Source organism: Dufourea novaeangliae, unplaced genomic scaffold, assembly GCF_001272555.1.
Source record: "Dufourea novaeangliae isolate 0120121106 unplaced genomic scaffold, ASM127255v1 scaffold130, whole genome shotgun sequence".
Taxonomy (NCBI): Eukaryota; Metazoa; Arthropoda; class Insecta; order Hymenoptera; family Halictidae; genus Dufourea; species Dufourea novaeangliae.
The window spans coordinates 555,214-582,805 of record NW_015374004.1 but is presented as its reverse complement, the minus strand read 5'-3'; the positions used below and the strand labels follow the sequence as shown (position 1 = coordinate 582,805).

The window sequence follows — 27,592 nt, the reverse complement described above, 5'->3', positions numbered from 1 at the left end:
GAGCATTAATAATTTACTTACGTAATCGTTTAATTTACTTACGTAATTCACTTAAATAATCGTGCTCATCGGTCATTCGATTTTCGGTGTGATTCGACGATTCCTAGTAAAAAGTGCTACAAATACGAATTCCATAATAATAATTTTCAATTATATTCAATTTGACGACAATTAATCATAGCTTATAAATAAATTTGACTTTTTATTTCTTCCTGCGTGTGCAACATTTTTGGAAATGCACATGTATTACCATATTTCGATTTAAGATAGATTGGACTTAATTTTATTCTGTTCTAATTCCCTCTGTTTATTTACACTCGTAGGTTTTTATGACTCTTCTACATGTCTTGCACTTTACATAGCAACAGCTGATGTATTTGCAATCACATCGTTCCAGGATGTCTTCTGTTTTCGTGATATGCCCTCGACCGCAGCAAAGATATTCACAACCCTCGTACCCGGAACTGCTGCCATTGCATTGCCTGTACAGAGAAATATCACTCATTAGTATTATTTCAGAGTACCTACAATTATCCTACAATAAATACTATAATGACTATAATACAATTATGTCTATACATGTGCAAGTACTTATGTATACATATAAACGTGTGTCAAAAACTGATTAGTTTACGTGATCAGCCATTTTTCTATATTCGTAAAATTTTCACGTTTTATGATCAGCACTTTTATTATATCAAATCATGTCTAACTGCAACAATTGGAAATATCAGACTACAAAAATGTAAAATTGCAGTTAAAATATCTTTTAAATTAATCCTTTTTTTATATAAGCACCCTAATTTTTTTCTTATACAGAACGAAAAAATACATCGATTAATATACGATCATTAGACTGCGGATTTTATGCATTTATAGCATACAGAAGTTTGTGAAATACAATAAAAGACAGACATTTGATCGAAGTTAATAAATTCTTTATTTTACTTTTACCCACTAAAATCCCTGAGATAAAAAAGAATTTTGAATTTTTACTCCCTGAAACGCCTCTGCTTCCGGAGAAGATACATGCGCCATGTGATTGCCATTTAAATTTTCCTAAGGAAAATTTTGTCTACTAATTTTGTCTCTAAATTTTTTCGACTATCTTTTTGTTTTCGAAAATGCAGTTTAATACAACAGAATGTTCTAAAGCGACAGATTGTTCATTGTCCATCTACTTGTCACAATTCTCTCAGATTAAATGCTAATTTATATTAACTGCAAATTGAATATGCTTCAATTAGAATTGTAAAAAATAGTTTTAAATGGATTTTATGGACGTGTCTCCTTTCCGTTTACCAGATAAAAGAATAAGATATTTCTGGAAAATGTTGCAAAATGCTTGGAGGAACATTTCTCTGGCAATAATAAACAAACGAGTCGAACAGATCTAAAAAAAACTAAAACATACACGCCGTTTTTTATGTAAATATAAAATTAAATGATATTTTTAAAATATGCTTAAGTGTTAAGAAATGTACGTACTTCGTTATCATTAATCCACAAATCTGTAACGAACTTTGAAGTGATCGGTAATTTTGTGTTGTTCGCGTATTGTTTATATTTCTCTTATTCATTTTACAGACAGAACAGTTGATTTCAGAGATCGAGAAATATCTCCATATAGAGGGATTTCCTTAATCCATTTGTTATTCGCCTCTCTTTAATGTTATACTGTATCTAAACAATTTCGCCTCTTTATTACAATATTTAATTACACGGAAACTAATAGATGAGACCACCTCCAAGCATTTCATAATCTAATTGGATGCAAATTTCTGGCCCGCTAATATTTCATTTCTAACGATTAATGTATGGAGCCAGTTTTCTTTGGACACCGCTGGCTATATCGCTTGCCGGTCACAGCTCACAACCGGTAATTATAACCCTCCATATAATTATACAAAGTGGGCGTGGTGAATGTTTATTACGGCATGCCTTCGTCCATTTCTCCGTATACTTTTAAAAATCTTTTTTTCTTAACACTGCATCCGTGTAAAATACACCGTGGCTTGTGCGACTCAATAGTCTCTTCGTTTTATGGACTATTTTGATGAGATTGCCAGAACAGCGAATAAAATCACGTACGAACAAACATATTAAAGCACGTTTTGTAAATTGAATATGCTACAATCAGAATTGTAAGAAATAATCTTAAATGGATTTTATGGACGTGTTTCCTTTTCATTTACGAGCAAAGATAAAGGAGTAAATTATTTCTGGAAAATGTTGCAAAAAGGAATATTTCTCTTGCAATAATAAACAAACGAGTCGAAAGAATATAAAAAACTACAAAATACCCGCCATTTTTTATGTAAATATAAAATTAGATGATAAAATTAATCATAATTAATCAATTAATTAAGTATAAAATTAAATTAGTTTCTAAAAATTTAGTGATGAACGTCTGCAATTTAATGGTTCCTGCATTGTCATTGTACGAGGAAGACTTATTATTTCATTCTTTCGTTTAGCGATGAATCTTGGAACGATTATATAAAGGTGAACTACAATATTCTTAAATTATCGAGCATATATAGGGTGTCCTATCTAAAAATGTACACTTAACTACCTCCTTCATTTTCAATGAAATGAGATATGTTCAAAAACAGTTTCAATGATTTCAGAGGGGGAGTATCGTACATGGAATGTATTTTTTTATGACCATATTTTTCGAATTTTTTAAAATTTAATTTTTTAAATTCGACTGCATATAATGTACGTTTTTTACTACATCATGTACCACGTGTTAAGCTGCATTCAAATATGTCCAACTAATGTCAAAACCCAGATAGCACATGACGACTTAAAAACGCCCATTTTACGGTTATTTTAAGTCTAAGGCGTCTTTAAGCCGTCTTCAAGGCGTCATTGAGCACCATGTGCTATCTGGGAAGACAACATAGTCAAGGTCAAGGTCATACACGAGATTGCCCTTTTTCTACATAATTACCCATACAGAACAAAATACAGTATCGAATATATTTTTGCGAATATCTCGGAAACTAAAGCCGAGCGGCGGTAACATGTATAGGGAAAAGGTATTCAAAATGATGACCTCGACAACACATTTCAAGGTCATTGAAATCGGCGAGGCTGGACCTATTCCGAATAATTACCATTTTGCGGGCTCGGGCAAATTTTCCTGCAGACGTACTTTCTAAAACTTATATTTTTCGATAATGTAACAAAAAAATCGATTCTTTGGAAGATTTAGGAAGATTAGGAAGTCTCCCAAGTTTAGAAACAATGCATTTCACGTGGACTCTGAAAGTTTCTGTTGTGTCAATTAGAATCGATCGATAATAGGATGTGAGTTGATTTATTTTGTATCGTAGATACCCAGATAGCACATGACGCCTTGAAGACGGTTTAAAGACACCTTAGACCTAAAATAGCCGTTCAATGGGCGTTATCAAGGCTTCATGTGCTATCTGGGTGGGACTAACCTGGACTCATTTAAGCCAAGTTTTATATGTAGATCGACGAAATAAAACAAAATTCCCAGATAGCACATGACGCTTAATGACGCTTTGAGGACGGCTTAAAAGCGTTTTAGACCTAACATAGCCGTAAAATGGGCGTCTTCAAGTCGTCATGTGGTTCTTGGTGTCATATAAATTAGTGCTCTATGTATGTGTGCGTTCATTCTTACACTTCCTCTACTTTCTAGAACCAGTCTTCATTCTCAGAATGCCGTGGGTGATCTTAATTCATGAAGGCTGGGGCGTGAATAATTGACAGCAACGAAGAGGCTCCTCTCGCCTGACCTCCGGAAAATCCGTAACGAATGCAATCACCGACGAAAGATATACCTTTCCCCCCTTTTTATTTACTCCTGCTTGTGGTAACACTGATTGTTGCTACTAATTTTTCGCATCGTTCATGCTCGGTGTATCTTTTATTAAACGTTAACTTTCTATACATTATCTACTCGAAATACCTTTTTCTCAAATCGACTGTAAAATGTATTCATATTCTAATCGAAAATTCCTAATGTTATTTCTATTATACAGAGTGCCCCGCTTAACTCTGCCACCCTTAATTATTCTTTTATTTGTCACGGTATAAAAAAATGGTTCAGGAGAAAGTTAGTGTATTTTAGGGGGGAAATTAGGCATAAGATTTAAAGTCGTCTCAAGGTCATATCTTCTGAGATTTCTCTAATGGTAACGTTTTTTTAAATGGAATGCCGGAATGGATACACTAAGATAATAAATAATGTGATTATGGCGTTTACTTTGTTTCTGCAATTCATTTTCTGTTATCTTCCACCTCAACCACTTACGTGTAAAATTTTCAGCCCAAGGTCATTTCAAGGTCATAGTGTGATACATTGTTGGATATGTTTTGATCCCCTCTTTGTAATGGCAAACAAAAAAAAGTAGGGCATTCCATTAAAAAAAACGTTACCATTAAAGAAATCTCAGAAGATATGGCCTTGAGATAACCTTCAATCTCATAGCCTAATTTCCCCGCTAAAATACACTAACTTTTTCCCGAACCATTTTTTGTACCGTGACAAATAAGAGAATAATTAAGGGTCCCAGAGTTAGGTGGAACATCCTGTATGTTATAACCAGATTGTGCGCAATGCAACTGAATAAAGACAAATGTTTCATTTCATTTTGTTCAAATTTTGATTAATACATTATAGGCGTAAATGCATAATTCACAGATTCTAAAGTATCGAAGTTGTAGCTGGGCTTGATCACGAAGATCGTTCGAATATCGTAAAATGGAGGATTTATTTCGTTTTAAGAACAGGTTTCCCGATCATGAGGAAAAATGGGGTTCCGCCCTATCTCGAAGGTCTTCTCTCATAGGTAATTACCGGCACACTCGCATAAATAAGCTAGTATCTGGCTCTGCCGAAGATAACCAAGATCAAGCGAAGGAATTCGTTGTGTGTGGTTTCTAAACACCAACGACCAGAGGAGAAAACGTGAAGAACCGAGCGGATGTACGGGATGGAAGTATTTTATTAGTACACGATAAGGATTAGTTGACTAGTTTGGAGACAAAAATAAAGGCTGGAATCGCGTTGGATAGCAGGTCGTAAAGTGTTGTAAGGAATTACAAGATATTTGTATTAGTCCAGAGTTTCCCAAACATTTACTGCAATGGAACACTTCGCAAACCCGGAAATTTTAACGGAACACTTAGCTTATTTTTTAAGTTGGGTAATTCCTACTAGTAAAAATTAAAAAAAAAATGTTATTAAAACACATTATTTATTTAGTAATTATTTTTAAACATAAAACTATAATATAATATAAACATAAAAGTATGAATATATAAAGCACTTAATGACTTTGATGATAAAACATTTCCAAATTGTCGCGGAACACCTATTCAGGTTCAGCGGAACACAGTTTGGGAAACCCTGTATTAGTCATTTAGGATAGTTTTCTTCTCACTTTTCTTTTTTTTTTCAAGTAAAACGGGAATTGTTTTATTTTAGGAGAATTATTATTTGCGTCTGCATATTATTGTTTACTTGTTTTACCTTCGTAATATGTTGTATCTACATATATAGGGTGTCCCAAAATAGCGTCGATTCCCGGAAATGAGTGGTTCCTGGGATGATTTGAAATAAGTTTTTCCTTAGCAAAAATGTTATCTGAGGCATTGTGAACGAGATATTAACGATCAACACCGACCAATTAAATTATTCGAGAATTCGGCTAATTTTAAAAAATATGGGTGATCACGTTATTCGTCTGTGAGTCGACTAAATTTTTATTCAAATAAAAAATTATTCGAATGAAAATTTATTCGAATAAAAAATTATTTGTTACTGTCGAATGATTTAATTTTATTTGAATTTCTCATTCGAAGATTATTTGAATGAAAATTTAATCGAATAATGCCCCACTCTGTTTGCCATTGACCAAGCGGATTGTTGCCGTTGTTAATCATTGGCCGGTGGATTGTTACTAGTGTTTACCATTGGTCGGAAAATTGTTACCCCTCTTGCCCCTGTGCCACCACGCATGCCATCTCCTGAGTTCTCACCTGTAATCTGACCACTATATAAAAAGTACAATTCTTATTATTTCCAATTTTTCTTAATGGATATGTGTTGATGAGATATTTGTGATGAAGAAGAGTCTAAACACGACAGTGTCTAAAAATGGGACCATTTTTAATTATATATCAACGTATATTCATATTTGTAAGTCAAGTATTAGAAATGTGTATTTTTGCGGAGGATGACATGTGCAAAATTTTCATATGCAGTAAAAAATATGTGGAAACATGAGTTATTTGCAATGTTATTGAAACCTCATTCCGATGTTTTGATGAAACGAAAACCCGTCGTAATAAACTAGCGGTATTTCGTCATTAGAATAATGTCTAAGGAGCAAACATCAAGCGCGTGTTACGTCTGCACGCAGACTCAGCGTGTGGTCTGATCAACACGGATTGTATCCCCTACCAATGGCCTGTCTGGCTATAATCGCCCACAACCTTTGGAGGCCGTCTGCTAAAAATCACCCCATATCCCTGCCACCGAACCTACACCCACTACAGCTAGGTGTCGACCATTCTCGCTATTGAAAAGGAACACCGCAATAGTTAACAATTAACTAGTTACTGCATAACAATGACTGCCCATTAGGCAAGAAATGTAAATTATAAATTAAAAAATTATTAAATGTCTATAAATGGAGCGTTGTTGTACTTTTGCTACCCCATATTTTTAGTTTAGCGTATTCAGCAAATATTAATAAGTACAATTCTTATTAAAAATATTTCAGAAATGTAAGTCATTTACTGGACTTGTACACGTTTTGCACTTCATAAATAATTTTTTTTAAATTACGATAAGGATAAGTAATTATTGTTATAAAAATTTTAAGAACAATAAATGTAATTGCAATTTCAACAGCTGTTTACTTGTTATAAATAAATATATTTAAGTATTAATCTCAAACAGCCAGAAATTCAACAATTCTGTCATTCACTGGTTGGTTTACCGTATCAATAGTAAAACAATCATGTCTAAATGTGATGTTGGCTACGATTAGGCAGGTCGTTTCTTAAATCGTAGTCCTGGATTCTAGTTCCTGGTTGGAGAGGTTTAGAAGAAATATTCGTTTTTCTTAAAACAGTTAGTTGTCCGTGTTTCGTTATTTATTAAGGTACGCTGTGTTTGAAGGATCGGAAGCGAATGTGTGAAAATCCGAGAGAAATGCGTTCGAGAAAGTTGGCGTGGGAGTGAGAAAGTATGAAACACAGAAAGGAAGATATGGGATATATGTGTAATGGTGCATCTGGGGTATCCATATGCGACAATAGATGCTATTTACCTTGCATTTGACTGGAAAATGCAAGCACGTTGGAAATAAAGTGAGTCCGAATACTAGTACAACTTTAACATAATTTTCCCTGAGAACGGTTGAATTGCGACCCATAATTCCTTTCAGGCTTGTTATCCTTATGACGAATAGAATACGATGCAATAATAAAAAAACTTTGACCTTGAATTTCAAGGTCAAGGTCAATTTTGCGGTGACTTTCTCTTACAGATATCCATTGATCCAGAGGTATAGAATAACGCTATGGTAGCCGTGGTACGTGATTTTCAAACACCCTAAACATTATCAATATTGTTAAAAAAAAATCGGATAAGAATTACCTGCCAATAGTTCCTAGGCTTCCTCTTTTCTTATCAGGAAGACAGTAATCCGCGCTTTTGGTAGTATACAGTAAATTATCATGATGGTAAAGAGGCGGTAGTCTTCCACCTGATCTCGGTCGGACTTCCGCCGCGGTTGCGTATCTTTGAAGTAAACGACTTCCTGCTGCTGAAGGTCCGGAAGTACCGAGTCCTCTCCAACAGGTGCGTACACTGCAGGATCCGGATACGCCGTGGCACTTACATTCCAAGGTCAACGATTGCTCGACTGCCTGTTAGTAATAGTATAAAGTAAATGTATTAATAATTCAGCAACACTGACAAGGAGAGAGCGCCAAATTGGGGTCGCCGATTTTAATGAAACTATTTAGACGTGTAGTAAGCTTCTTCTTCTTTACAAATCGCTCACATAGAGGATGCAACAAAAATGTTGGAGGGCCCGGAAATGTGAGACTCGTGAGGTGATTTGAAACAAGTTTTTCCTTAGCAAAAATGTTATCCGAGGCTGTGTTAGCGAGATATTAACGAAAAACAATGACCAATCACAGCGCGAGTCTGCCAGACGAGTTCCCGCGGTAACGTTGGCTACCAATCGCAGCGGGTAGCCAACGTTACCGCAGGAACTCGGCCGGCAGACGCGCGCTCTGATTGGTTGGGGTTTTTCGTTAATATCTCGTTAACAAAGCTTCGGACAACATTTTCGCTAAGGAAAAAGTTGTTTCAAATCACCCCACGAGTGATTGAACCCCCCATTTCGGGGTCCTTCAACATTTTTGTTGCACCTTGTATAGAAGTCTGTGGTCTTCTGTCGGGCGCAGCCCTCCTTTATATTTTAAACTTAGCGGTTCTTAATGAAACTATCCTATTGGGTGACAACGCAATATGGAGGATCTGCGGAAGGGCACGTTATTGACTAATCTGTAAGGCTGCGCACGAACACATGTAGCCCTCCGGCCGTGGGACAAAAAAAAAAGGATGACAGGTCTATTTTATACCTAGTCGGTAGTACCTAGGAAAGCTGTTATAATCGATTGGTGGAAATGTACTGTTACACGATTCTCGATATTATCAGCAGTAGCAAGACAGTATCTCGCTATTGTTGCTACGCAAGTTTCAAACGAGCGATATTTTTCTGATGCTGGTAGCCACACGAAGTAAATTAATTCCAGAAAACGTCGCAAAGTTATGCTTTCTCTACACTTTAAAGAAAAGCACTTTTTCATGCATTATACAGTGTAATGCTTTCTTTCCTTTGATTGATTTTTACAATTAATTACAGACCAATATATGCAAACGTTTTCAAACTTACAAATTTAAGATCAGTCGGAAAAAAATGTCCCGAATCGAGTATCGGTTCCTAAATCGAGTTTCGGGTGCTCAATCAAGAATTCGATCTCGAAATATCAGGTATCCGAACAAATTTATGTGTTGGGCAAACTTTCAGGATTCCATCCGACCCTTCCCGACCCGTATTTTCGGGTAACATCTGGGAAAAAGTAAATCTACAAAGACGCTGCGTAGTATGTACTAAAAATCGCAAAAAAGCAGGACACAAGATACTGTTGTGAAAAATATGACGCGGGGCTGTAAAGACGACTGTTTTGAAATCTATGACGCTTCACTTCTAAGGTAAAGTATTTTCCCTGAACTCACGGTCGTATACCCAGGTCCGGCAATTTCTGTGGTGGGGATTATCCTGTAAGGAAGAATAAAAGTTTCGTAAACCTTCCGCTAGCTACATAGCGCTGCAGTCGTATTATACGTACATCAAGGTTTGAAAGCAAGAATAGGCGCATGCGCCCTGATACGCCATAGGGAATGTATACGGCCGGGGCTGAACCCATGGACTTAGGAATTAGAAGACGGAGAGCAAGGTCTCAATCCTAGGCCCCTGACTGAACCATAAGATCGCAGTGCCCTCGGTTCGTAACAAAGTTCGAAAGTACACTTGGCGTCTTTAAGGGATCACTCCCATCACGGAAGTTTCCGGACCTGTGTATAGGACCATGCTTGGACTGTGTAGTACAATTTTCGTTCCACGCCCTCGGTCATCAAGGGATTAAAAGCTAAACTGAAAACGGGATAAAGTAACATACGATTAAAATTATGTAAATAAGTTAATTACCCTTCGACCTGCCCGGTTGTTGTGCATATTAACGGCGTGCATAAATTTTGTCGTTGCACCGGTACCAGGAGGTGTAGCGCCTTGAAGGAACCTCTTTGCCATTCTGGACGCTGATCTAACATCGTCGCCGCAGCCGCCCCATTTGAAGGAGTTCCTGGCGGACAGTGTCCCGAACGAAACCGACGTCGCGGTGAAGGACGACGGCGAAATCAAAGCGGACGGCGACGGTGGCTCCCTTCGCGGCGGGATTGCACAAGAACAAGCTGCCAGACTTCCTAACGCGCATCCTCTTGCCAGCCTCCAAACCGCAGCTGCGGCCGACATAGCGTATACAAATGCCTGTTCCCTTGTTCCTATATGAAGAGGAGAACAAAACGAAGTTCGTCATAGGATACAGATCTTCGGTGGATTATCGTATACAGGATGATTCATTTAAATCGATCCCCTCAAGTATCTTCGAAACCGTTGAAGATACCGAAAAATGTGTCAGGTAAATGTTGAACGACTCTGGAGAGGAAATAAGATGATGTGAGTAGTTTTTTGGAGGAGGAAGCGTAGAGAATACATGAAGGTCAAAGTTGATTCTTTTTAAACGGAATTATACATTTTGTAATATACTGGTCGATGCAGCTCGTCATTTCTTATAAGCGTTATTCCACGCCAAACAGATCACTTTTTTACACGGTGTCTGGGATTTTGCTCAAATTGTACTATGTTATATTTTATATGAAAATACGGGAGGGGGAGGGGTTGCGTCATCATTTTGCTGGTTTAGAAAATATCTATGTGGATATTAATAATCTGTGGAGCAGCTGCACCTTTTAGCAGCTTTTAATTCCCCGTAGCAGAGATTTTAATCATAATTGTTTTGCATTACAGCAGCAGTCTATTTTTTATAAAATATTTTCTGCCAGTGGTGGTACGAATGTTAATGTATCGGTAGAAATTTCATGTAATGAGACAAAAGGAACGTAAAGACCTAAGTAGCTTCGACTAATTAGTAAGCATTTTCTGATTTAAATAGGATATTGAACTCAGTTTTCATTGTCGGCAATTAGCGAGGAAAACGCGTATACTTTTGATACTGCGGATTGATAAAAGCTTAGCTCCTGGTGTTTCTAATCAGTTTTTTGTTCCTTCTCGCGGATGAATCAAAATAATTGAAGGAAAGCTGATTAGCAATCTGGTGTACGGAACGAGAAGCCCATTTAAGCTCGTCAATACATATTGGACGATCGTGTTTTTCATCAATTTCGAAAATCGGCTTGACCTTCTCAGTTTTCTCATTAACGAAGAGTCTGCTTGTCGGGAAGAATTTTATTTATATCGATTAATCTGCAGGTGGTATGAGGATGGCGATAAAAAGGAAGGAAACGACGACCTTATAATGATCACTAATTGCGGCGGTTCTTTATGGTCTTCCTATTTACCGTCAAATTCCTCAAAAGAAGACCCGCATTTTAGGATACATATTTCCTTTCGTACCATCCGTCTATAGAATATTTTCCTGCTGCATGCTGATAAATATAATAGATCACATATATAGAAGATAAATTATTATTTTGGAGTAGTATAATTTTGTCACATATATGAAATAATGTACATACTTAAAACCTAAATGATGTATATGTCAAATTACTGAATAAAGCACGTAGATTTCTTACACTTCATGCAAACCATCATATGTGCACATAGTATAAAATGTATGATATAAAAATACATTACACAATCTTTATTTAACCACCTTGTTTCTTAACTTTCATCAGTGAGTGTCTCAGCCGAAACCAAACTGGATTAAATTTTAGAGTTTCAGCGAAAGATTTGCTTTCAGTCTCGAGCGATAATGGAAACTACTATATTACACACTTTTACTCGTGATCAGAATTTTGGGCCAAACGTGAATATTACGAGTGAAACTCTTGGTGTCAATGTCGGATCACATATTAAGCACAAGGTATACAGGGTGTCCCAAAATAGCTTGGACTCCCGGAAATGAGGGATTCCTGGGATGATTTGAAACAAGTTTTTCCTTAGCAAAAATGTTACCCAAGGCTTTGTTAACGAGATATTAACGAAAAACCCCAACCAATCAGAACGCGAGTCTGCCGACCGAGCTTCCGCGGAAGCGTTGGCTACGTGCTGCGATTGGTAGCCAAAAGTTATTTCAAATCATCTTATAGGTCTGCCATTTCCGGGTCCTCCATCATGTTTGTTACACCCTGTATATTATTTTGCACATGGCAAATTCGGCATTAGCATTACCTGACGTACACTACGAGGAGGTTGCTCGGTCCGACTTTTTAGGTATATCGCTAAAAAATAACAATTCTTTACGATTAAAGTGAAATAAAATGTATTTTTTAAACAATTCTGTAATCAGCGACATGGTGACTTGAACCCCCCCCCCCCTATTATCACATGAACTGTAACATATTTCAATTTGAGAAAAATCTCAAATATCGTGTACAAAAGCGATCAGCTTGCCGTGGAATGACCCGTATGCGATCAAATAGATTTCTCACTTATAAGTTTAAATATACACCCTGTATATCTTCTTATTTTAATTTTACGACGCATGAAAGTATATGACTAACAGTAAACTACTATTTTCTGCCGTATTCCGTGATATTTTGATAAAAGACATACCGGTTAATAATTCAGGCGTATAATCTGGCGCACGTTCAATACTGCTGCAATTCCATCTGCGATGTCGAAACGCTTGCTGACATACTGTTGAAGTGTCCATTGCTGCTTGTACCAAACTAGACATTATGTCCGGCGTCGCCCTGCATGCTCTTGCCTGCTTTCTTTCCAAAAGGCCGGCCCCCTTCGCACTGGTGCAAGCTTCCCTCGTCCACATGTAGCCATCTCCTGTATGACCGAGAGCTCTGAAATTAAAAAGACGTCAATTAGTGTAAAATTTGGACCCATGTACTATGTTGTCCGGAAAATCCGTAGCGATTTTTAAGGGAAATTCAGAAACGAAAGTATTATATCTATCAATAACTTTATTGTAAGGTTTCACTCTTTGTTGACTTTCACAATAAAAAGTTTATTACGTCACGAAATGTACGAATTACAATTTAAATAAAACAATTCGAGAACGATAACGAATATACAATTAAGCGGCGTTTCCGATATCGCGCCGCGAGTATAATCAGGAGTAGCCCGATGATTGATTTGGAACCGACAGAAAAAAACGGGTCTAGTGAGCACCGTTTGTCTTAGCAGTTGATTAGCGAATAATTGGATTACCGTTGGATTAACGGTAATCCGGGTCAGGTGCCGTATCAAAAGTCACGTAGGCATCTCGCATGACAACAGACAGTGAGTGCGACAAGGATGAACGTTTGTCGCACAAAGAGAGCGAGTCTGTTAGAGCAGACAGCGTGTTAATCATGAGAGGTGGCCCACAGATGGCCTAGTTGATAATCGCGTGAGAAACCGCTCATAACCGTTTCGTTACTAAAAACGCTGCGTATATGCGCATCGCGTTTCGGGAAGGGGCTGACGTCACGAGGCTTCTCGCGATCCTAACCAAATTGTAACGGCTACGCCATTACGCCATAACCGTGTGATAGGCGGCCACGTTCGCCTCGCGGTTTCCCGCAACTATGATTCTGCCTCGCGGCCTTCTAGTACCGTGGCGCGAGGCACAATCTGAAAAAAACTGGACATCTGGCAAAGCAATGGTTTCCCGTACCGAGGAATCGCGCCAAAGGCGACCGCCGCCACCCCGGTCACCGCCTCCGCAGTGACCAATCCAAAAAACCCTGCCGTCGCCGTCAGCACAGCCGCAAACACCGCCGCCGCTGCGAGCACTAGGGCCACCGCCAGCACCAGTACCAGCACCACGGCCCCGTCCCCTGGATAGGTCAGGATTCCCGTCGGGGACCGACACCATGACGACCGTTATCAACGTAAAAGAAATCACGTCACTACGGTCGCCGTATCAGGTAGCCGCCAACGACCCTGGCGCCGTAGAACTCACCGCACCATATCGGGCCGTACACCAGGTAGACGCAAATAACCCCAGCACCGTATACCTCCACCTACCGGCGCTGCGAGTGGGTCATCGATACCGGGTACAAGTCCCAGGGAGCCGGCTCATGTTTCGAAAGGAACACGACGGGAGCCTGAGGGTGCAAGTCCGCTAGACCGCCACACCAGCCTACCTATGATACAAACTACACTCATGTAATTCATGGATAAATAAAACAACTTGTACAGGATCCATGTGTTCGTGTCTCTCTTCTTCCTCACCCTAGGCTCGCGCCTACAAAGAAAGGGGGGATGTAACGGTTACGTGTTACGCCGCAACCGTGTGACGCGAGTGGGGCGTCCCGCGGTCACTCTCACCGCGGTCGCTAGGCGGCTGCGCTCGCATCGCGGTTTCTCGCAGCTACGATTGTGTCCTGCGAGCTATAAGTACCGCGGTGCAAGAGACAATTGAGGTAGAACTCGCTATCTAGCAGACCTGCCGCGCATTCGTCGAGTGATAACGCCAAATTGACGGAGCGAATCCGGCGACGCGCCTCTGTACTGTGCGTCTACCGTATAAATAGTAAGCAGCGAAGCCAGATGTGGGGCCATAGACATGTAGAAGATGTAACAAAAATATTGGAGGACCCGGAAATGGTAAACTCGTGAGGTGATTTGAAACAAGTTTTTAAAATTGTCCGAATAGGTCTTTTAATACCATTCACTTTTCTCATTAATAGTTTTTTTTCTATTACATATGGTTAACAAGATATATTGAAAAAATGAAAAATTCGGCAAACTTTAAGAGGTGAATTCTCACCCCCTTAGAGTGAATTTCAGCCGAAAATAATCGTTCCTTGCATAACTCGATGCCCTCTACAATCTCACAAAGTTTCATTAAAATCAGAATCTGCGAGTCGGGAAACCTTCCTTGTCAGAGGGCGTGCGCACGGGATGTATAATAAAAATTTGTGAAACTAGGAGGCAATTTCATAAATATATATACCAATGGATTTGGAATGAAATGCTCGTCATTTTTTGCCATTATATAAATTTGAATAAGTAGTAAAATAAAATTATAAAAAATTGTTTTGTTATAAACAAATTTTATTTAAGACAATTTTTTAGCACCGTATTATTGTACATGAGAAACCATGAAACTCGCCCATTAGATGTTTTCATGTGTCTCCTCTGGTTTTCGAGATAGTATTTCTGGGTTGAAACTTTAAGGGGTGGTTTCACCCCCTTAAAGTAAATGTCGGCCGATAAAAAAAAAATACATGTCCCTTATTTCTGTTTGCTTAACAAACGTACAAAGTTTCATTGAAATCTAAGTCTCTGGGTTGGGAAACGTTCCTTGTAAGTTCAGGATAGATGCACATTGGGAGAGAAAGTTGTGGTATCTGTTCTATTAAATTTATATCGCTCGTATACACTCTTAATGCGTGGACACGCCAGTGTCTGGAACGGATGACATAGACTAATAAAATGGGTCGCTTACCCCAGCACGTAAACCCAGGCTGGCATCTGCCAAAACAGAAAACGTCAATATTTATAGGTGTACCAGTTCTCGGTGCAACCAGTAACAAGTTCACGAAAGTGTCGCCAATGGGGACGAGCGTATAACGTGAATGGCATCTTGGAAACCACAGTCCCCGCAGTCGTCAGCGGCGGAATAATGAATTAGAGCTGCGGCCTTTTGATAGGGTAATTTCGAGGGTAGGCTCCTGACATGGGGTTGGCGGGCCGGCCATTCCCAGGGCTGTTACGTCTAGACGTATCCGTACTCGAGCCATTTTGACTTTCAGGTGTCCGTAATTATCCTCCGTACAGTTTGCACCGTGGCGCGCGTATCCACCCGCGCCGCTTAAAGGCACCTTTCAACTTCACGCCCTATAATTTTCGAAATTCACCCCTGATTTACGACTCCGACAGAACCGTACGGTTACTTACCGTTGCCCTTTCTACCGTGAATCCGTAACTGCGCGAACCTGTTTCACCTGACGAGAATTTCAAACTTCTGTGCCAACCTTCGTCCCCCTCTCTATGCGAGATTTTTAGATTTCCCGGACAACGGTTAGATATTTTTAATTCTATTGTTTTCTCTGACCGACCGTGTTGTTGGTTTGAAGCATGTACGAATCAAAGACTTTTGTATGTTATCGTATATTAAGATACGAGGTACTAATTCGAATATGGTTAAGGGGATGATCTGGTGTCTCTTAGGTGCTCTGAAATCATATGTTTCTCGAAAGCCTTTTCTCCACTTGTGACTAGTGATGGGACATCAAGCCGGATTTAAGTCGATCAAGTCAGATGACGTCACGGGACCTCGGCTTGCGGCAACGGTATCTAATCCCTATAAGCCTTCGGCGACCGACGTTCAGGTTACAATGTAACACACAGAACGAATCACCCATGAATAAAAATTTTAACTTTTACTTCTTTTAGTGTACTTTCTTAAACATGTTATAAATAAATGTAGGAGATTCTCCTGATGTAAAATAACTCCAAACACGACATAAATCAGACTATATTTAATAACATACAATTCGTATCGCGACATTAAGGGAAAGGTGGCATAATTGGTTACAGTTTTGCCTTCTCGTTGAAGTAAAAATAATTGTTTATTTTATTTATATCTCATTATTTGCATAAAGATTCTTAGTATTGTTGCTGTATTGTAACTTGCAAGCATTCGATAATGAAAAACTACTTTCAAGTATTAAACTTGGTGCTATTCGTGCATTGTTTTACTATGCTGATGTAGTATTGGATGTTCCATTTATTCCTTGAACCAAAATTTAGGTACTTTGCTGCTGGGGATATCTTGTGAAATGTGATTGCAAGCATCTTATATTTGCTTGTATACGTAATTATTTATTTATGTAATTATGTACAATCTGTATATATAAAAGAAGAAGTCTTACTTACTTGTTTAATTATAATTTTGTTTAAAAACAATTGTACCAAATCTCGAAATCTACGCGAGCGAAACCGCGAGAAAAAAGCTAGTAGATCAATAAGCGGCTTATCGATTTCCAACTCATTCCTATCAAATGTGTATGGAATTGGTCATGCTGTATTCCTCGATTAAAGTGATTGCATTAAGTTTATGTCTTAATGTTAGATAGCATTATATTATTTTATGCATTTTACTTGTACATTTGCTTCTATACCGTATTTAGTATTAATAAATTTCTTATCTTTGCTTCTTATATTATCCTTGGAATATGCTTGAATTAAAATAATTGTATTATGTTTATGTCTTAATGATCAATGGATTAATGCACTGTATGTCTGCATATTATGTTATGTTTCTTACAATATATTGGTCTACAATGTTATTGTATGTGCTTTACCATGTTTAATTATAATTCATTTTATTCAGAAATTCGTATTTGTTATCATTTTTTAGGGTTCTTAATTTTTTCCACCTAGAATTTCTAACCGAAAACTTGGAGATAATTCTGTAACAGGTGTCCTGGTATTTGCAATGTGTGCCATGTTTTTCAAAAATTTTACGTGTCTCTGAATAGGGAAATGCAGCGAAAACAATTTTTATTCAAACGTTATGTCGCGAAACGAATTGTATGTTATTAAATATAGTCTGATTTATGTCGTGTTTGGACTTATTTTCATCAGAAGAATCTCCTACATTTATTCATAACATTTTTAAGAAAGTACACTGAAAGGAGTGCAAGTTAAAATTTGTATTCTTTGGTGATTTGTTCTGTGTGTTACGTTGTAACCGAAGCGTCAGTCGCCGAAGGCTTATAGAGATTAGATACCGTTGCCGCGAGCCGAGGTCCCGTGACGTCATCTGACTTGATGGACTTGAATCCGGCTTGGTGTCCCATCACTACTGGTGACTAGTTGCGCGACCACAAAATACATTATTCTATACAGGGTGTAACAAGAATTTTGGAGGACGCGAAAATGGGAGACTTGTGAAGTGATTTAAAACAACTTTTTCCTTAGCAGAAATGTTATCCGAGGATTTGTTAACGAGATATTAATGAAAAACAGCGACCAATCAATGTTGTAAAACAGGATTTGACGTAGAACAACTCCTCCGCCTCCTACAATATACGTAGATATGCATTCTCTCCTAACTCAAGCAATAAAAAAAGCTTAAACTTTGTACCCAATATTAAAAAATGTTTGGTAGAAAAATTAATTTTTCTACAAAAATTAATTAACTACATCTTTTAATTGGTGAACGTGTTGTGGAATACATTGAACAATATATGCGTTACGTAAGAATTTGCGGAAATAAAGACTGTATTGCGTAATATACATTGATAAATCATTCGCAGTAAATATTGTGACGGGAACTATCCGATATCCAATTTGCAGCATGTGTAGTTCTATTCGTTAGGAGTTATTATTCATGTGCAGTGTATATCATGTCGATACCATTTCAATTAGCCAATGAACAGATTTTCAAAGTAATTTAACTGATCGTAGTGAGATCTTGTCTGGCGGGACCACCTCGTACGCAACAAGTCCGACAACTTGTAACAACTACGAACGAAGAATATCGTTTCCTACATTTCCTCCTTCCGTGCGATTATTTTGGATTAAATCGATATCGATTTCCTTTACACAGGCTACGTTTAACTTTGCAACAGAAAGTGCGTCAGTGCACTTTTTCAAACAGGCTACTCGAAAGTCTTTATGTATTTCGAGAGTGGACGTATAAGTAAAAGAATAAATACAAATTTGCAATTAATATTATTTTTTTATTGGCAATGACCGCTACTTGTAATGTAATATGCAAAATATGTTTTGAAATATCAGCAATCCGGTTTTGTAATTACAAATTAGTACAATTTTAGAATTGAACATCGAAACACCGAGGGCTTACATTTGTACCAGATGCAACTTTGACATGATACGTATACAGTTTTATAAATTTTTAAAACACTAAGTTGATTTATTAAACAAGGTTCATTTTTGTGAAAACTATCAAAACTAATTTCGTTTTTAGAGATGAAACAATTTTTTATTTGTCTTTTATTTTCTCCAAAAATATAATAATCTATATACTCGTATAAAAAAAGTCCTGACTCACTGACTTATCAACGCTGAACCTATGTAGAAACATAATATTTTAACGGCAGCTTCCCCTTAGGACGTAGGCATCAAACAAAAAAATAGGGTATTCCATTTAAAAAGACGTTACCATTAGAGAAATCCCAGAAGATATGACCTTGAGATGACCTTCAACTTCACTTTCACTAACTTTCTCCCGAACCATTTTTTTGTACCGTGTAATTAAGGGTGGCAGAGTTAGATGGGACACCCTGTATAGTAACTGAAAAAAATAGTAGTTCCTGAAACTACATACATGCAATTTTCACGACTTTATCAAATAATACCATGTTTATCACGAATGTACACACGAACAATTCTATTAACCAATTTCCTTAATAAAATGTTCCGCCTAAATTCCCAACAATCATCCAAGGAGAACGCTACCGGTTTTTCCATGCCCAAGGTGACCAGCACCCGCGTTCTTTTAAAAGTGCCTTCGTCCTAAAACGCGCCGAAAAAAAGGTGTGCCAATAAATTGAAGGTATACTCCTCTCTTGCACCTTTCATTATGCAGAAGTATGTAAGGACAGAATTATTCCCTGGGAAGTTCACGGTCGTTCACGACTAAACATTCTTATGAAAATGCGCGTCGGTTCAATAAAACCCGATGACATACGTCTCGAAATACTCGAACGGGCAAGTACCCCCAGTGTCGGGTGCAATTTCGAAATTCATTTTGACCCGCGGAATCGTAAAGTAGTGTTTTTACGGGGCCGATAATAGGCCGGCGCCTACGATCGCCAGCTGCGGACTCTTGCGTGCGGCCCCAAGGCCCATCCAACTATAAAAGGAAACGAAACTGAGGTAGTCAGGCCCTTGACCATTCGTTTTACACTAGACTCTCGATATTCAATCGAATTGAGGAACATGAACTAAAAATATACAGCTAATAAATTTAACAAAAGTCTGGAGGAGACCGGGGCAAAGTGAGCTTCTTTAATTATTTATTTGAAAATGGTATATAATTTACAAATTTTTATAACTTACTGAATTTACATAATATAACGATGATAATTATACACAGTCAGATACTAAACAATGTAAATTCACTTAAGAAAATTAAAATTAAGTTTTAGGTACCTCCGAATGTTTTTTGTTTTAAATTAGCTTTTTGGATAAATGAGTCACAAACGTACTATTTTAACACAAACATTTTTTCTGTGTTTAAAACAGGCTTGTCAACATATATGTACATGCAGGGCCGTTCCTAGCGGGGGTGCAAAAGTTGCCCCCGCATTTGGCCGGCCAAATCCAGGGGCGGCCGCAAACCATTTATTATATATACAATTTAATAAGAATAACTATCAAAACTTTTTTGATGATTCCTAAAATTTTAAACAAACAGAATTCAATCAAATTAATTTTATGTGTAATATTTGGAACACTACTCGTATACAAGAATGAGCTCTCTTTATACGCAGTCCAAAAAAGCATATGATATTTAGCCACATTCATTGGATTCAATTCGTTAACATCATTATTACAAACACTATACGTTAGTTTTGTAGTTATATGTAGAATAAAATATTTGTCTTAAATAAAACCATTCTTTTTAAGGATTTGTTTCATTTTATGAAAATAGAATTTAAAAAATATTCCTTTTGCATGATAACTGCTAAAAAACTATGTATATAGATTAAAACTACTTAAACATACTTTTATACCATATGATGCTTAAATAAAAACTAATTAAACGTATTTTATATAGGTATAAATGTAAACACAGCAGTAATTAAATAATATTAAATCAATAAGGGCGGCCATATTGTTTCGGCACCTGGGCGGCCAACAACCCAGAAACGACCTTGTGTATATGCGTTTCACAAAAAAATAACCCAAACATTATTGACTAAACGTTTTTCCCCTGAATATTTATTTGTGGTAAACTAAGTGGCCTAAAGGGAGCTGCAGTTCGTGAAAAGATGCGCGTGCGCGAGTGAAGTGTACAATAGTTTAACCTCGCCAGCTAGTGCGAAACCACGCGAAACTACGACGCGACGGTTGCAACTTGCGCTGATAATTATTTATTGTCTAGAGATCTCCAAAGTAATATACATTCATTTTTTTGATTACGACATTAATTAATGTATTATAAATAACACTTCGTCTTAAATATTAGATATTATTAATTTTCATTCAATTTCATTACTAATTTTAAATTATAATTATAATTTTATTATTGATTATTTATAATTTTTACAGATAAAGAATCGGAAAAGTATTTAACAATATTGTTTCTTATATTTACAATAAATGTGAAATATCTATTCTGTTGTAAACTTATTTATTCATTCTTTATAAAATAGTTTACCGATATTCGTTGATAATGCGAAATACCTCATAATTACCCAAACGTGAACAATTTTTTTGAATTACAATGCAGTTTTATCACTATTAGCTAGAGTAGAAAGAGTCCTTTAGTTGAAAATACAATTGAGAATTGAAATCAGTGTAGTCCTAAGAGAAATACTTTAAAAAGCAATTGCTTTTAATTACGCAGTCCTCATCGTGACAAAATTGCAATCTAAAATACGAAATTATCTATTAGTATGTTTGAAAGTGGTAATCAAAATAATAAATTACTTTACGGTAATTTAGTTGATCTTCGCATAAAATAAAGTTACTTTTTCTATGTTACTTTTAAGATACGAATAATAAAACTATGTATATGATTCATTATTTCAAATAGATTTTGTGTTTCAAATCATTTTTACACCAGCTTGTTAGTCTACGACGCTAATATAAAAAAACATGAGTATCGAATACGTTTCATATCGTAGGTTTTCGTTCTTATTTCTCTTTCTCAATTTTCCACATTTCTAGAATATCTATTTATACTGTAGTAAATATGCAATACATAATCCAATTTGTTCTTCACATTTTTAAGGTAAGAAATACTGAAATAGATCACTCTTTGAAATTACTGTTAGTTTAAATTTCAAAATAACGAACCCAAATATTATTCAAAATTTCCTACCATCGTTGTAAATAAAATTTCCCAAGATTTCGATTAAGGTTTAAACGTACCTTTGTGTTGAACGTTTGGAATGATATGGTATTACCACCCACGATGAGCCATATTCACGCGAAGAGTCACGTAACAGATGATTTACGAGTAAAAAAGATCAGCACTAAGTTCGTTACTTGTGATTTTTTAAATAGCAACATCCACGCGATTTCATACCGGTTTTTTTTTTTGAATCGAGATACTTATGCAAATTATTATAAATCGATCCTTAATCCCCGTTTATATTGAATCCCAAGCCCAGATCTTCCGACAATCGTCGATAATTGCACGACCAAAAGGAAGGTCGTTTACCAGCCATTAACGAAATAATTAACGAATGTTCCCTTTGCATAAACACTCAAGAAAATTCTACAGTCTTTGTATACAAAATTTAAACATAAAAAAATGATTATGAGGAGTTCAGATACGTGGAGTTCTACTGTACTTATGTATGTAGAAAGTGTTAACAATTTATATTCTCTCATTACACTATTCAACACGTAAAATACCCCATGACCGTTAATAGGCGTTGCTGATAGATCTTTATGAGCTGAATACGAATATGTAAGTACAAGTGGCAGGCAATTTTATTGTGTACAATTTGAATTAGATTATTCTCTAATAAAATTTGAAAACCGACATTTATTATGGTACAAACTAATATGTATAGGGTCGGTCCTGGCGGGCGTACAGATGGTGCCAAATTTAGGGGCAGCCGCAGATCATTTATTATATGTAAAACTTGGACTAATCAGAATAATAATCAAAAGTTTTCTGATGATGATGAAAATTTTCGACCAACAGAATTAGATCAAATTAATTGTATGTGTAATCTTTGTGGCAGTACTCGTATAGAAGAAGGAACTATCTTTATGGACAGCCCAAAATAGCATATGACATTTAGCCATATTTAGAGGATTAAATTCATGTAGGTAATTAATGGTCGCTATTTATCAACCGTAATATTTTTGTTACAAACATTATGCGTTAGTTTCGTACTTAGAGTAAGTGTGTTAGTTACTGTGCCCATTAAGACGAAGTTCAAAGTTTTCGATCAATTACAGGGACCTCACGTTTATTGACTGATTGTTGATCCACTATTATTGTACAGGCGTCATCCCCACCACTAGGGGGGAGGCCGTGGAACCCGGCAAGCGCATACTTTGTTGCCCCGGCGCGCCGAGGCGACTTCTAATTCACAAGCCAACGACTGAACGTTGGGAGCCCACAAAAAGGTTACATTCCCGGGTGTTGGTGAGACAATACTAATGTAACGATAAACCTTTTTTATTTTTGGTTTTTTATTAATGAAACTTTGATGAACATATCGGTGAAATTTTTCTGATTAAAATGATACCAAATAAGACACAATTTGGATCATATTTGTTTATGATTTATAAGAAGCGATAATGAACGAATATGAACTGTTAACACTATCTACATGAATAAATATGATCCAAATTATGTCGTATTTGGTACCACTTTAATCAGAAAAATCTCCCCAATATATTAGTAAAAGTTACATTAACAATGAATCAAAAATAAAGAAGGTTCATCGTTGAATTAGCGTTGTCTCGCGCACCGGGCAACAATGTATGCGCTCGATGGACTCGACGGACGGAGCGGGGGAATGTACGACGATTAGTCAAAGTGTTCAATCGTTAGCGACTGCCCAGAGAGCTGCCGACGAATTAAATGTAACTGGAGCTCCTCCAGTCACACGTATTTTTATTATTGGTCGAAACGGTGCACACAAAATCGGACTGTGTGGTCAGCTAGAATGTAACCATTGGTCGGCGAGAGCGTCGCTGGCGGGTCACGCAGTCGAGTCCAGTGGAAACAGAAGCTTTTCCTCTGTTTTTCAAACGCTGGTCCTTTTCTATGTTCGGAATACTACAAAAGTAAGTTGCCGAGTCAGAAGTGTTTCGCATAGTCCACGATTATTGTCCCGGCGCGGACCCAAGTTTGGAACAATAATCGCAAAACCCTTGTAAACAACTGTTTTTTATATTTTGCTCTGCGGAACATTTTTAAATTATATTTTGATGTCCCTTATATAAATAGGATTTTTTTTACAATTAAGTACTATAACTGATGTACGATATTAATGAAAACAAAAAAATCATTTTTTGAATCAGTTACTGTACAGCATACGAAAATTCAGTTACTGTGTGTCAGTTACTGAATACTTGTATTGATTACTGTGTACTAGTTACTGTGTAAAATTTCCTTTCCGAACATTTTTGAACAATTTATTACTACATTTTTGAATACTTACAATATTATTGTAATAAACAAGACAAATTAATGCGTAGGTACATACACGTCTTATTGTTAGTCGTTAGGTAGTATCTTTAAAAGTAAGGTTAGAAGATCAGATTTAGCTTGTTATTAGAGACTCAAAATAGGTCCAGTTACTGCACACAGTAATAGCATCAAACCAAAATTTTGTTTCGGTTACTGGATTATTATAAATTAACAAAATATTTTCATCAAATCGATTGTATTATACATTTTTCCGTTATCTAAACGAATTTTTCGGACCCGTAGTATATATTGTTTCGGTTTTGGAGAATATTCTTACTATTTGCTGGCATCATTCACACAGTGTCCCTTAAGCTTTTCAATAAGATTTGTGACGAAATGTCACCAAATCGTCTCCGCATAATTTCAATAATTATTATTACTATTTTATAAGTGTTAATAATTCATACTTTCAGTTCAATTATGCTAATTGTTAATTAAATTTCATTTAAAAATTTTAATATATTCATTTGAATGATTATGTAATTTACTGTGCATAAAAATAATGTAAGGGCACAGTAATCAGAGGTGGGCACAGTAACTGACACACTTACCCTATACATACGTGGAAGAAAATATTAATTTTTTATTTCATAAAGTAACTTTTATTATTTTCATAAAATGAAACAAAGATCCTTGAAAATTGAATGGTTTTATTTAAAATGAATATTGTATTATACGTATAAAATTAAACACTGCATATCAAATTCGTAATTGAATAATATGAAATTAATAACGGCGGCGATACTGTTTTTGCACCCAGGCGGCCAACGACCAAGGAACGGCCCTGAATATGTACATAGAAGAAAAAGAGAAGAATTAAAACCATACTTCGTTTCAATATGTAACAACATTGCTCACAGTTCTCGTTAAGCAAATGGATTTCTTCACATTCCCCCGAAAGACTAAAATTAATGTAATATCCGTTAATCAATTTCGGTAGGAAAACCCGACCCTCCCAAATCTACGCGTCTCCTACAGAACTGAAAGTGACAGGATCGATGTCGTTCTGGCTCACGCAGCAATAAAAACGAATCTCACAGACGCAACTGGGCGAGAGTCGCCCTTCGGCATTCTTCGTTCACGGTGCCGATGATTATAAACAAAAGAAAGGGGGCCCAAAGGACTGCACGGACTGCTAGAAAATGGATCTGGGAGGAGAAGCTTCTTGGAACAGGCGTGTATAAATCACGAATCGCGGGCAACCCCTAATTTTCCACCCTGTTCAAACGGCAGCCCCAGCTGTCTTCCTTTCCTACGTTTCTTCCTGCTTCGCTCGTATTTTGATTTTGCACGCAAAACTACCATCACTCCGCCATTCATCATCCGACGCCAAGCAGCCTTCTTTCTTTCTGTTTCCGCTTTTCCAGCCCCACGAGGCTGCCTCGTCGTACCCCCACACTCCCCCCTCCCCCTGCCGGGTGAAATTCGCCTCGAATCACAGGACAATTAACGTCGACGAGCAGCTACGTGATATAAGGTAGATTTAACAGACGATCACCTTCGGGCGTGAATGATAATGGCATATCTTCATGCTCCGTGAGCGGTCAGTGAATGGCCGTGGGAGGAAGACGCAATGATTCATAAGAATCGGTCGGACGACGGAGGAGTAGGAGGGGGGGGGGAAGAAAGGAGCGGATTAATTGATACCGGGAATGGAATTAAAGCAAGAATCCGTGGACAGTGAAAAAGAATATTTCTTGGGCCCTGAGAGAAAACGATTATTTGAGTAAGAATAGAGTTTAGAGGAAATTTAAAGGTAAATTTATAGAAAGTTTTATAGAAGTTAACAGAAGAAAAGAATATAATTTGAACTATACTTTGCAACAGATTGACTGAGATATGTAAAAGTAAAAGTAAATTCTATACAATAAAATAAAATAAAATAAATTCGTTTCTTCCTTTTATTTTATTGTATAACCCTTATAATGTATTGACAGAAGAAAAGACTATAATTTGAACTATACTTAAAACGAACTATACTTTGCAACAGATTAACTGAGATATGTAAAAATAAAAGTAAATTCTATACTATAACATAAAATAAAAATAAATTTTCTTACTTTTATTTTATTGCATAACCCTTATAATGTATTGACATAAGAAAAGAGCTTTGCAACTACAGAAATTTAGATTGATTTCTAAAAGCTAAAAGTGGCAAAACCCTATATAGTGGAGGACAAAAGTATTTGTACATCCTTTATAACAGAACAATTTTTTTCAAAGTGGTCCGAGTGACATAAGTTCTTTTGTAAAGATACGAACATTAGTTTACTAACTGATGTGTAAACAAAAATTTGAAAAAGTTGAAATTGGTCGGAATCGCGAAGAAAATAGTAAAGGTTGCTTCTTACAACTTTTTTATTTGAGGCTGTAATGAAAATTTAATAAATACATATCGAAGATTTATGTTAGTTATATACATGCTGAAAATTTCATGAAAATCGGTTAACGTTGCTGTGTGATACATACGATTAAAAATGTCGAAAATCACAGTTTTTCGCGACTCTCGACCTGCAACTGTCGTAAATCTAACAATTCTTATATCTTTTGATGCCTGTCGCTCGTTTCTGTATCAATCGATTTCAATGAAAGTTTCAGTATGTATATAACTAACATAAATCTTCGATATGTATTTATTAAATTTTCATTACAGCCTCAGATTATAAAGTTATAAAAAACGACCGTTACTATTTTATTCGTGATTCCGACCAATTGCAACTTTTTCAACTTTTTTTACACATCATTTCGTAAACTAATGTTCCTAACTTCCCAAATGAACTCAAATGATTTGGATCAATTTTAAAAAAGTTGCTCCATTTTAAAGGGTGTACGAATACTTTGGTCCCCCACTGTATGTGATTACAACTTACATGAAGTTGTGTAAAATAATCAAGAGGCAAATAATTCTGTAATAAACCTAAACTTGGTTTCGTTATCCTTACGTAAGAAACCACCGAACAATAAATCCTCGTTGAAGCTGATTGTTCCCGGGGGCCTCGAATGGGAAAGAAAATGGAATAGTTTGATATAGAAATTCTTGTTTCGCTGCCATTCTATCTCTCGAATACGCACATCCTTCTCGCTACTAACCTATTTGTTTCTCATTAACGGGCCTACATTAATCTTCTGACTCCTCTAGAGCCCTCGTGAGCGCATGTGAGAGTGTTGTTGTTACTCAAACGCTGCTAAAGCTTGGGAAGGCGATAGGCGTTTTAAGTTTATGCTTTAACTATTTCGTCTATTATGCTCGTCAACCAGTAACGGAATAAAAAAGAAAATATTTAGAAGGTTTTTTTGGGAAATAATTAGCTATAAAAATAGACGGTCAGTGTACTTACAGCCACTTGATGCACTCGCCACCTTGAACAAGCAACAGAAGCAAGATCAACCAAGCCTCGGCGCCGCGTCTCTTCATTATCACCAT

General features: G+C 36.8%; 1 protein-coding gene across 1 annotated transcript; it reads right to left on the bottom strand.

Annotated features, from left to right (window-relative positions):
- Nucleotides 1-307: 307 nt before the first annotated feature.
- On the bottom strand, nt 308-27,592 carry LOC107188193 (protein Wnt-11b-like). Its single transcript, XM_015576447.1, has 5 exons — nt 27,507-27,592; nt 12,420-12,661; nt 9,774-10,126; nt 7,649-7,920; nt 308-482 (listed from the first exon to the last, which is right to left on the bottom strand). The coding sequence occupies exons 1-5, from the start codon at nt 27,590-27,592 to the stop codon at nt 308-310; spliced, it is 1,128 nt and encodes a 375-aa protein (XP_015431933.1).